This window comes from Martes martes (genome assembly GCF_963455335.1).
Source record: "Martes martes genome assembly, chromosome: 3".
NCBI lineage: Eukaryota > Metazoa > Chordata > Mammalia > Carnivora > Mustelidae > Martes > Martes martes.
The window spans coordinates 155,495,901-155,509,138 of NC_137890.1; the positions used below are offsets into that span (position 1 = coordinate 155,495,901).

At 43.6% G+C, this 13,238-nt stretch overlaps 1 protein-coding gene across 1 annotated transcript in view; it reads right to left on the reverse strand.

Moving 5' to 3' along the window:
* The window catches only part of TRPM8 (transient receptor potential cation channel subfamily M member 8), a gene marked incomplete at both ends in the record, with an annotated part of 73,954 nt that overhangs the window by 39,042 nt on the left and 21,674 nt on the right, over positions 1 to 13,238 (reverse strand). The window contains 4 exons of the mRNA XM_080798966.1: positions 65 to 355; positions 4,048 to 4,166; positions 5,584 to 5,686; positions 10,823 to 11,020. Of these exons, the coding sequence (XP_080655092.1) occupies positions 65 to 355; positions 4,048 to 4,166; positions 5,584 to 5,686; positions 10,823 to 11,020 (711 nt within the window). The remainder of the gene's footprint in view (positions 1 to 64; positions 356 to 4,047; positions 4,167 to 5,583; positions 5,687 to 10,822; positions 11,021 to 13,238) is intronic.

Below are 13,238 nucleotides of genomic sequence, written 5' to 3' on the forward strand. Positions count from 1 at the left end.
GTGGGAGAGATGGAGGTCTTTTTGTGGGAAGACTCAAAAGCAGACAACCCACCCTGGTACATACGTGAAATTCTACATCTATGTCATCCCTGCTACTTCTGTCTTCCTTCCGGAAGCCTCTCCGAAAGTTAGCCACCAGTTTCCAGACAAATGTGAGGAGGGCATCATTATATGAATTCTTGGCAATCTGCAGGTTCCGGTAGACGAGGGTGCTGAAGTGGTTGGAGAAGAGTTCAGTGAGGACGTCGTTGGTGAGAAACTTCCTCAGGTTCAATCCATTCTCCAGAAAGAGGCGGACGAACTTGGGTCTGTCCTTTATAAGAGCCGTGAACATGACTTCTTGAAGGTCTGCAGACTGTGGAGAAAGCAGAGAGGAGACTCAGACCCCATGGCCAGCCAAGAAAACAAAAAATGTTTTCTTTCTCAAACGCATCACATTTCCAGCCACAGAGTAAGAGTAACTTCAACTTCTTTTAATCCTGTTTGGGGAATAAATTTTATCTTTTCAGCTCTGACACAATGTTGGATCATAGTTCAAACGGACAGGGAAGTGGCAAGGCAGAGTCTTTGAAGTCAGCCAGATGTGGGCTTGGAGGTGACCTGGCCTCCTGCTACTGTAGAGGAGAGATAATTGCTCGGGGAGAATGTCGGTCAGTAATTCATCCCAGCGCCTGGCATGCAAGAAGCACCCGGGACAGTGTGGCTCTCACCATCTCTCTGAAGTCTACAGTAGACACTGACTGTGAACCGATGGCCAGCACGTTCACTCTGCACCTCGGTCATGATCCGAGGGTCCTGGGATCGAGCCCCACATCGGGCTCTCTGCTCAGCAGGGAGCCTGCTTCCCTTCCTCTCTCTCTCTGCCTGCCTCTCTGCCTACTTGTAATCTCTGTCAAATAAATAAAAATCTAAAAAAAAAAAAAAAAGATGATTAGTGTTTACCTCAGACACAAATGAGTGGGCAACAGGCCACACTAGCTTTCACGTCTTCCAAAATATACCTCAGAGTTGGGTTCGGTCACCAACATTACCACTTAGAAGGTTCATAAAAATCCCCACATCGCCAGTATCAAAATCCAGATTTAGGAGGGAAAACCAGAAACCCTGACAACATAGACAACCATCATCTAGAACCAAAGGGCAGCTGCTTCTGGGACCTGGAGTCTCTAGTCCCCAAAATCCTCGTTACGTCTGACACACACACACACACACACACACACACTCCTCATTACTGTCCACACAGCCCATTCCACTCCCGATGCTTGCCTGACTCCCACTTTCGGTGAATATCCTCTGCCAAGGGCAGCACTGTTTCTGCCTCATGATGAACTCCTGGGGATCACATGTTGCCTAGACAGGAACTGTCAAGTGTCTCGTAAGTCCCCACACTGTGGTCCAGGTGGGGTAGGAAAGGAAAGGGGTGGCTGCCCCACAGTGGCAGAATGGAGCTGCACCTTCTCCCCAGTCCTCAAGGCAAGTATCCCATTGCCCAGCATTTCCCATATCCTTCTAGATGATTTGCCTTTTCCTTGGTCACACACTGGACAGGGCAGTGGGCTCCAAACTTCAATCACAGTCACCTGGAGGTCTTATTAAAACACAGGTTGCCAGAGAGTTCTTAGAATTTCTGCTGTAGCAAGTTGACATAAGGTCTGACAATTTGTGTTGCTCCCAAGTTCCCAGGTGATTCCCATGCCACCACCAGTCTGGGTGGTGGGAACCACTGGCATATGCAGAAAGAGAAAAGCTTTGCAGTCAGACACATCTTGGTTTCCAGATCCTAGTTCTACCATTACCTACATGCATGACCTAGAACAAGACTGTCTCCGAGCCTCAGTTTGCTCGTCAATAACACAGGCGCTTGCCGGGGTGAAAGAGCTAACACAGGTCAAGATCTTTGCAGAGATTTGAGGTCAGAGAAGGCCTTCCAAAAAATATCAGTAGCTCTTGATACGCTGGTACCTAGGGAGGCCTGGATTATTAACCAGCAGAATGAGATCATCCCTGCTATGGGTTGGTATGGAGGGGCAAGTAAGCTAACACCACGAACCTGCTTCGTGCACTGTAAAAGCTTACACAAATGTCGCCATGATTCCAAAGGCTTTTACCTGTTTTTCAACAAATACTTACAGAGTGTTGCATATGGGCCAATGTCCTAAGCGCTTCAGAAACATGATCTGATAAGCATTCTAACAGCCCAATCAGGAAGGTAATGTCCTGATTCTACGACCATCACCTCCCTTCTCAGACGAGTGGTGGTATGCGGGTACATGTTTAACAACCGCATCTCTGGGAGAAGACAATAAGCTCTGGTTTGTGATACCTGCCAATTCCTGTGGTGCAAATGTTCCCACTGTGCCCCATTTTCAGCCACCAGTGTGACCTCACTGAATGCAGAATTGGGAACAGACCTGGGGAAGCACCCACTCCATTGGCTGGTATTTCCAGCATGAAGATAAAACAGATATAAATAACTTCCAGCACAAGCGTAGTAGCAAATGTTATAAAATAATTAGAAAGTGATGCGCTTTGACTATTTCTTGCCTTTGTTTTTAATTTTAAAAATTTAATTCTGAGTTTATATAATTTAATTTTTTAGAATGACTGTATTTAACAACTGACTCACAAAATCTCTGAATCCTTAGCAGTCAGCTCATGCACACCAGTATGAGCTGACTCCAACAAACCACCTATGGGGAAATTGGGGTACGGAGAGGAAAAGTGACTTGCAGAGGCTAAGTCATGCAGAGGGGCTGGGTCTGTGGTCTGTTCTCTTAGCCATTATGCCCTTCACCCTGAACTATCTTCAGTAGAGTTGATACAATTAGATGTACCATTCAATATATGCTTAAGTTTATGTTTATTTGTACTACCTGACCTTACTTAAATAGAAGATCTCACACACAGGGATTAATTTACAAATCAATTAGCTCGATCTACTTATAATTCTACCCTCTCTCTACTTACTAAAGCCTTGCAGCGTGCAATAGGGTTCATTCTACCACAAAGACCAAACACAACATAATGTTTGCTAAGGGAATGAATAATTTAAAAATCCATATACCATTACTTTATTTGCATTACATTATTAAAATTGGTAACGTAGTCATATAAACCAAGTCTTCATCTGATTCTGCAATGATGGGCCTAAAAGTGTTTTTCTGAGCCTCAGATTCAGAATGAACATCATGAGACACATGAACTTTCCAATCTTCACATACACATATAAAATTAAATAGATTCTCACTGCCCACTGATGACTTAGACTGATCTAAAAGAGCAGAAAACAAATCACCATACAGCCTCACAGATCCCAGAGTGACAGGTTGTAATTCTTCCTACTGAACTGAGCTCCTAAGGCTGATTTAACTTGAGCTGTACACAAGAAGACACTGCTAAAAAAATGCAGTGCTATATACTTCTGATCAAATTAAAAGCAAAAAGAATCAGTCTACTGGAAAAAAAAACACATAATTTTATCAGAAAATACAATTTCCATATTGGAGGTGATTGTCTGGCCGAGAGTCTAGAGTTTCTAGCTCTAAGACATCCATTGTGTGTCTTCAATGAAGTTCTTCTACTTTTCCCTTACGCTTCTCACTGCTGACAACCCTTTTATCACAGCTTGGCTGGGGAGATGGGGCAGGGAGCAAATGAGCACCGCTGTCTTCTCTAGACGTAGTCGAACTACTTCTGATAAACCCCTTTCAGCCATCGTGTCCATATTGTCCCCATAAGTGTCCCCATCCACTCCGAGGAGGGGGTCTGTACCTCTGCACCCAGATAGAGAAGCACCTCTCATGTTGGGACCATGGGCTGTGAACACTGGATGGCATTAGTGGGCTGACATTTTCTTCCATGAGTTCTTTTGTTATTATCCCTTGACTACAAACCTACTAAGTCTATGCGAATATCCTATGTATACTATGGATGAGGAAAGTGACAGTTGGCACCAGAGGGGACAGTCCTCTGCAAGAGCTTGTATTGAAGACCTGGCAAGACGTGAGTCAGACCTGACACAGGTCTAACCCAGGAGAGCTTTTTTACCTCCCATCGGCGGTCATTGGTGAAGATCTCGTCACTGGCGAGGTCCAGCTGGTTCCATTCCAGCAGAAGCTTCAGCTGCCCATTCCAGTTATCCTTATCTTGTTCATTGGTGCTAAAGGCTGTAGGAGGACGGGGGGAAAAGCAACTCAGCAGAAAAAAGAGAGTCGGAACCATCCCATGGCCACTTGTAAGGCAGATTCTAAGCACATTTCCTTTGAATCAGACATTCAGAACTGTCATTTCACCCATTCTTCTACATATTCTTTATTTTACTCACTCTTGTCCATATCCTGGATGTCCTAAAGCATATAATGAGGATCAACTCAAACCATAATAATATCTTTCCATTTCATATCCTAACAGTGCAATTGTGCTATGTTGATATTTTCCATAGAATCAAATTCCATGTATGTTACATTTCAAGGACCATATCAGACTTACATAACTCTATCTAAGTCTATGAAATAATGAGCCATATTATAAAAATTTTCTAATGTCTTTTCCAGAGCAAATATATTCTGTATCTATGTATCTTTACAAATATAATCCCTTTTTAATAAATACACTTACAACCAGATTTCTGGAAAACAAAATAAGAATAATTCTAATAAATAGTTAATGCTTAAATCACACTTCCTAGTTCCTTTACCCTAGTCTGCATCCCTAACATATACTAATCAGGTGGCTCGACTCTAAATGGTCTTTGCCAAGGATCAATTTACTTCGGGTAACCTCCACCTTGATGGATTTCTGACACAGCAAAGATCATTCATAAGCTTCAAGAGACTTGTAAATTCCTGAAACTGAATGCAAAATTATTTGTGTGGAGGTGTGTGCATGGATGTACATATACGTGAAACTCTAAGACAAAGGCCTATAGCTTTTTTTTTTTTTTTATATTTCACATGCAATGTTTTATTAGTTTCAGGTGTACAACATAGTGACTTGATAATTCTGTGTTATTCAGGGCTCACCACAGTAAATATAATCATCATCTGTCACAATAAAATGGTATTACAGTATTATTGACTATATTCCCTATGACGTACTTTTCTTTTTTTTTTTTTTTTAATTTTTTATTTTTTTTCAGCGTAACAGTATTCATTGTTTTTTCACCACACCCAGTGCTCCATGCAATCTGTGCCCTCCCTAAACAACCTGAGGGTTTTGAAGGGGCGGGGTGGGAGGGTGGGGGAACCAGGTGGTGGGTATTAGGGAGGGCCTATAGCTTTTTTCACCTCTTGAGACTCAGGTGAAAATTTTAAAACACTGTTACAGACAGCACTTTGGAGAGTGCTGGGATTGTATTTGGCCAGTATTTTAATGACATAAAAATTCTTGTTCTATTAAATACGTTCAACCAAGGAGGTTAACTCAGCAGGCCACTAGTAGTTATTCTGGCTTCCAATCTGTGATAACCAAAATTAAGTATGAGATTATATTTCAATAAAGCTGTTCAAAAAATAAATGCAGGCCATTAGAAGCCACAGAAAGCAGCAAAAAGCTAAAACTTCCAGAGGAGCTATTTTTACTCACCTTTATACAAAGCATAGGAAATAGCATTGCTCACAATTTCATCCCCAGCCTCTTCCATTTTAATAACTGTTAATAGGTGAGAACTTTCGAGAATTTCTTTGAGCTGGCAAGATATAAAGAGCATAGTTAGGCAATTGATTTCAGGCATAAGGAGCAAAAACTTCTCTCTTTTGGTGAAGAACCTTTTATTCCATTCTTTTTTGAAGACCACCTATAGGGGTGATCCAGACCCCCTTCCCTCACCTACGGTGCCTGTGCCCATGGCGCCTAAGCTCTGAATTGGAATAATAAGTCCTTAGCCACAACGAGAACAAAGTACTGGTTGAACAAGTGCAACACGTGAGAAAAAGTTCCCATTGAAGAGCTGAGACTCAGAGACTGGGGTGAGTGTAAGTGCATGTGTGTATGCATGTGTGAGTGAATGTGTGTGTTCGTGAGTGCGTGCGTGCAAGTGTGTGAGTGCGCATATGCATGTGAGTTGTGCATGTATGAGTATGTGCATGCATATGTATGCGTGTGCATTGTGAGTATGCGTGTGTGAGTGAGTGTGAGTGTGCATATGAATGGGAGAGTGTGCATGTGTGAGGATGCATGTGTGTGTGCATGAGTGAGTGTGCTTATGTATGTGGGTGCATGTGTGAGTGTGCATGAGTGAGAGTGCATGAGTGTGTGTGTGTGTGTGTGTGCACATGCACACATGTGTCACCGAGCCAGGCACATGGTAGGCACTCAATTTTTGAATGAGTGAATAAAGGAGAAAAGAACAGAAAGCCACAGAAACCATCCAAGTGTGGTCAGAAGGGCTTAACCCGTGGGAAGGAGAATTCCAGTGCAAACAATAGCCCAGAGGACTTAGTGACTAGATAAAGAAAAAAGGAACTTGTTGTTATCCTTTGTGATATTTCCGTAATATTTCATTTTAAAACCCAATCCCAAGGTTTCAGATGTCATTGAGCTTGGCCGGAGCTTACTGAGACAGGGGTCCTCTAGAGGAGGCAGCCAGCCTGGTTTTGGTTAACTGGGCTCCAGGTCAGGGATAGGAGCCCAGCGACATTTGAAAATGAGGATCTGGAACTACAGAGAGCCTCGCCTGGGCAGGGGGACAGAGGTCTTGGGCCAGGGTGGGAGGGTGGAAGCCTGGAAGCCATGCAGCAGATAAGACCTTGGATTTGAATGTTAGGAGGGACCATTCGGTCTGCATTCTCCTGGGAAGGCAGTGCTGGAGGCTTTCGTTCGCGGATGCAGCGTCCAGGAGTGACCAGGAAATAAAGGAAAACCACAGGATGCACACTGAGGGCAGCGGGAGGGGGAGTGTGAAGGGAAGGGTCCTCTCTCCATGTGGGCAGCCCTAGCTCAGGCAGAAGGAAAGGGGTCCAACTAGAAATGACAGGCAGGGGGTGGTGGGGCGCCTGGTGGCTTAGTCAGTTAAGCGTCCTATGTTCGGCTCAAGCTGTCACCCTGGGGTCCTGGGCTCCAGCCTAGCATCAAGTGGCATCCAGCCCTGCATCCAACCCCACATCAGGCTCTCTGCTTGGCAGGGAGTCTGCGTCTCTCTCTGCTCCTCCCCTGCACTTGTGCCCATGCTCTCTCTCTCACTCTGTCTCTCAAATAAATAAATAAATAAAATCTTTATTTAAAAAAAAAAGAAAAGAAAGGAAAAGGAAAGGAAAAGAAGAGGGGAGGGGAAGGAGAGGGGAGGGGACGTGTGGAGAGAAGAAGAAGGAGAGGGAAGGGAAGGGAAGGGAAGGAATGAATGGTAAGAGGGGTCCATGTCCCAAGAGTCTGGGCACAAGTGGGGGTGGGCAGCACAGAGGTTTTCCTTCCAAACAAAAAGGAAGAAGGAGAAAGTGAATGTGGATACAGAGCAAATTGATGGGGCCCAGGGACAGCTTTGGGGAACCCTATCTGGTCTCCCACCCGGACACCTCCCTCTTGCCTCCTTCAGCCCTATCCCTGCACTGCAGCCAGTATGAGTTTTCCTGAACACAACTCACCATATCTTCATTCTGTTTCAACCTTTTAGTGACTTCCATTTAAACAAGACCCAAACCTCAAAACAGTGTTCAAGCAGCTACCTGGCCTGGCCCCTCATAAGCCCTCCAGCTTTCACTGGAAAACTTCTACCTTCACTGATGTATTCCAGGGCCTCAGGTAGGCCATGCTTGCCTCACACCTCAGGACCTTTGCACATGCTGTTCTCAGTATTACAATCCCAGTCCTCACCCCCACTGACTACCCAGCCTTCAGATCCCACATCAACTCCTCTGAGAATTCTTCCCCTGAGAGGCCCTTCATACCTGGCTGGGCTCCCTTGGCTCATGCCCTTCAGAATCCATGCTACCTTTCTTTAGCATACCCATTTCAGTTTGATATTATACGATGCTATATACTGTAATCATTCAACTTAAACCTTTTTTTTTTCCAATTTCTGTTTTCTCTATGAGGACCAGGACTCTTCCTATCGCGTATACTGTTCTTTCTGAAATGCCTATCCCAGAATCTGGCATATGGTATATGCTCAATAAAAATCAACTGAATAAATGAGTAGATGAAACAGTTTGACATAAATGAATGGTATCTAGGCTGACTGATAGGTTGGGATACTATGGAGGTTCAAGTTCTTGAGAAGGTGAGGACTAGGCACAGGTGAACAACTTTGGGTGAACTAGTAGAATGAGAAAGCATAATCCCAGTGGAGAGGTAAACTGGGTTCCCTGGAAAGGTCAAGAAACCGTGAGTTCAGAGTTTGGGGTTGGTTGTCCAGAAGATCAGTGAAATCACCCATAATTAGCCTTGGGAGGTGCTCAATTAATATCTGACTGGATATATACATTCATTAATTAATAATTCTTCTCTTGAGCTTGGTCTTTTTGAAAACCTGTACCAATTGCAAACTTTCATATAAGTGCATCATTAAAGTGCCAGACTAATTTTTATTATTGATGGATGTCTTCTGACATGATTATAATTATGATGGATCATTAGCATATTAGATATGAATATGAATGAGGTATAAATCCCAGAAAGGATAAGTGAAATGCATCTGATTTTTAGCCTGTTCCAGATTTCTGTAATAGTTTTCTGAAAGCAGAAGTCAAAATCCCTCATTAAGGGGACCCATTAGATGGCCTCTGTTCTTTGGACATGACCTGGCTCAAACTCTTCAAGCCAACTTGCATGAGTGAGAGGAAAGCCACTGTAGAGGACTCAGGGCCATCCTGGGTGGGTAAGCTAAGAGTTGTCTATTTCTTCTTCTGTGGGTATCCTTGAACCAACCACTGAATTCCTCCCATACATCACGGGAAATCGCCTTGAGCACAGTGCTCAACACACAATGTCTCCAGGATTCTCTGCTGTTATGTTTGGAATTGACTCAGACATTAAGGTCTCCGTATGTGGAGAATCAAAACTGTATACCACTTTGGGGAGGGAGGACTCCTATTCCTTATCCACATATTTCCATGCAGAGCAGGCTCCATCTGAACCAAGCCCCTTGATATTCTCCACCCTTTCTCTTCCTCCTACTTAGGGTGGAAGAGTGACATGTCTAATTGGTAGCTTTCACTTTGCCTGACCAGCCAGCCCTTTCCTGCTTTTTCATTGGGATCTGCTCTTTGCAGAGTATTAGTGCTCTGGTCTGCTATCAGCCACATACCTAGCCTCTGGGGAGGCAGTCTCTATCCATGGCTGCCTCTGTCTGGGTGGGCTCATCTGTCTCATTCTGGGGCTCAGCACAAGGAAGCCCATTAAGACTATACCCCTAAGCCACATCTGTCAACTTTGCCTTCATCCTCAATGAAGCTGATAAAATCTGATCTCTATTTGCCTGATTCTTGTGTCTGTCTTTCAACTGGACTTGGCCAAGATACAAGAAAATCCTAGAATGAACTTCCATATAAAACCCCCAGCTTTACATTTTTAGTAAAATCTGGAAAATGCAATTATTCAAGTAGGAATATCATATAAGCATTTGTGGGGCAGGCCATCATTTAGCACCAACACTGACTCTGGAAGAAGATGCACCTGCATTTTTAAATTCTAAATTCTAGGTAATAAGGCTTAATCCAGGAAGGACTTCCTTCCTCATCACTTTGACCCCACTGCACCTCACCCAGATTATCAGCTAACTGTCCATTCATCTGAAGTTAAATAAGACCAGTAGAGTCCCCACTGTGTGTTTATTTGCCTGAGAACTGAGTGGCCTAGAAGGCTGGGTTGATTTTCCTCATTATTTACAAGGCTTTGGTTCATCCAGACTTGCCTTAAACAATGACAGAGGCTACCATGAACAAGACTACCTTCACTATACCAGGGTTTCAGTTTGCTGCACTGGACATTTTGAGGTGCCTTCACAACTAAATACTGTCAAAGTGCCAGTCTAGTTAAAGAATATTTTTTATACTAAATTCAACCTTGAACTCTCATGACAAAATGGGCTCTATGACTTAAATAACTCTCTCATTGTCTATAGTCTGTCATTTTCTTTCTGCAAAAATTCCCAAACGGCAGAACATACTCCTAAGAAATACCCAAACATCGAAGGCCATTCTGGAATGAGCTGATGGAAACGCACCCACTGATATAAACATGGGCTTTCTAATGAACTGAACAGTCAAGGAAGTGGAAGTCAGTTCAAGTCAACAGCATTCATGAAACAGAGTAGTTAGAAGCTATGGTACCATGTCAACATAGTTCTATAGGCTTAACCATAAGAAGTGTAATAGAGATTCTGATAAGTCCATGTTTCTTACATGATCTGATGAGAAAGGTGAGAGATTCTGAGTTGAATCTTGGGCCAGTTAATTTAGAAAGGCAATTATTCTGTAGTAACCACTTCTCTGATGGATGTAGACTCAGTTTAGTATCTGCAGTTGTGAAACATCATTGCCAAGAATCTCCTTCCTCTGCTCCACTGACACACCAACATTCAGAAGCTAAACGTTTGTTGAAGTCATGGTGTAAAAGGATTACCAGCTTTGCAAACAGGCCTGAGTTTGAACCCTCAATGCTACCCCCCCACCAGGTACGGAGACTTGGCGAGTTATTTAACTTACATGAGCTGCAATGTCCAACAAGAAACCTACTTTGGGCCAGAGTATAGCTTCCGTGTCACTAAGAATGGACAAAACAGCTGCAACTCTACTGCAATCGAACTCTTAACACTTCCTCCTCCCCCCCTCACCCCCACCATGAACTTGGCTGCCTTCTTCTCAGCTCCCAGAAGCCTCCTACAGCTCACCCATTTGATCCAACTCTCAGTCTCCTCCTCGGGCAGCCGGGACACTGTGCGGGGTAAGAAGCGCACCAGCTTCTCCTTGACCACAGATGACGTCAGGGCGTCCTCCACCTCCACCAGGCTTGCAATCACGTCCGCAATCTGCCCTGAGCCCTCCACCACCACACAGGGGATTTTACTTTTGATGGAGGTGTTGATGGCCTGGGAGAAGGGAGACAGAGTTGGCCAGACAGAAGACACACTGATGACCAGTGGAACGCACCCAGAACCAGGCTGGTCAACCAGACACCTTGACACATCTCTGCACTTATCCTTTCGGGGTTTTATTTGAATCAGAAGCAAACCAAATGTTTGCAACTCTCATTGAATGAGCAACACAAGCCACTTGTATTATAGCTTGTGCTAATACCAATTCCTATAATAAGGACACGTGTCATGAGCTTATGTTCTCCATAAAAAAGTGCTTAAAATATCAATATATACAAAATTGATCATTCCAAATACTGACATCATAGATATGCATGACAAGTCCTAAAATGGTATTCAATATTATTGTTGACAGCTTATCTGACAGAGGTTATCAGTATTCATACTTTTAAGGTATGAAAATACCTTCAAAGCAGTAGCCACATATGTTGACACATATATCCCTTATAATTACCAAATAATTTTCCTTGCTCTTTTTATGAAAAGAGAATAAAATTAAATTTGTTTCCCAGATATATACACACCACATTTTTATTATTTCCTTTACAAAAACCACAGAGGCTATTATGGGTCTTAAGAATTTTAAATCACTCAACAGCAAGACACAGTGATCTATATGCACAGAAGAAACCAAGGAGCCCCTGTCCTTAGCAGTGACTGAATGCCTTCCCAGAGGACATGTCACCCATAGAGCGTCTGGTACCTCATCCTGGCAAGCTAAGGGGTGTTTCCAGCTCTGCACCCCACTGCCTGCCCCATGGACCAGTGTGTCCACATTCTAGGGCCAGAATAGGACGATCAGACAGGAAGCTGTCCCTCCTCTCTTCCTGTCCCCTGTCCTGGACGTGGTTACTGGCCACGCAGTCATTTAGGGGTAATGCCACAGAACTATAGTGCCTAGGCCCACAATGGTTCTCTGGAAATCAGAGAATTCCAAATCAAAAATTTGAAAGAGGGGGCACCTGGGTGGCTCTGTGGGTCAAAGCCTCTGCCTTTGGCTCGGGTCATGATCTCAGGGTCTTGGGATGGAGCCCCGCATCGGGCTCTCTGCTCAGCAGGGAGCCTGCTTCCCTCTCTCTGCCTATATGCACTTTCCTCTCTCTGCCTTTCTTTCTGCCTACTTGTGATTTCTGTCAAATAAATAAATAAAATCTTTAAAAAAATTTTTGAAAGAGAGCTAGTAAACACAACCATCTTTCAATTCCTTTCTCTCCATCCCTCCTCCTCTCTTCCTCTTCTGCTCTTCAAGGATTCATGTGCTGACTATTTTTAAAATAATCTTTAATTTTTCCCTGAAAAGTCTTTCCCTGAAAACTTCCATTTAACAATGATCTCAGCAGGACATCTCACAGCAGATGCTCCCTAAATATGTGTGAGTGAATGAATAAATGAATGAAGGGCCATTGTTATATAAAAGGATAAACAAAGTGCTAGATTATGAGTCCAAATAACTTCACTGGGAATTACTTGTAACTCTAGAAGGAGACTCTGGGAGGGAATGGAGAGGACCAAGAATCGTGATACACAGGATAGAGGATACAAGGGGATAGGTAAATCAACATGGAAATTAATTAAAAGAAGGAGTTAAAAATCACTTTTTTGTGAGGTCCTATTGCTAAAACAGTAAGATCTTCAATATGGTGTGCATGCCTTCAAATACCAACAAGCATGCAATCACACCGATACCTTCTAAAAGGTCAAGCAGAAGCCTGGCTGGTGATAAGAGGAACTCAGAAACATCTGAGTAACACAGATGGAGTGGGGAGCAGAATTCTCCTCCACTGCTCAACACTGGAGGTGCAGAATCGTCCAGGAAGTTTTCTATGATCACAGAGTCAGTTAGGACTCGGGGTTCCTTCTTATGGGTGGAATCCTTGCAGGCCCAGGAAGTGCGTGGTTGGGCCTTCAGTGGTCTGGGAAACCCATCTGAGAGTAGCCTCTCTGTGTGTGATCACAGCTCATCTCCATGCAGATAAGGTGGCCATGATTTTCCAATATATATGCTGGTTATGATCTGTAGTTTTATGAGTTAATGTCAAACCTTCTCTTTGGTAGGCTGATGGCCAAAGCCAATATTAGGTATATAAGCTATCCATGTTCTTGCAAAGTCTCCTCTGGACTGCTAGGGAACATTGTGTGGTGAAAATTACTACTACCTACTTGCTATAGTAAAAGAAATTAGATTAGATCAACATGAGCTCCAAAGCCCTGA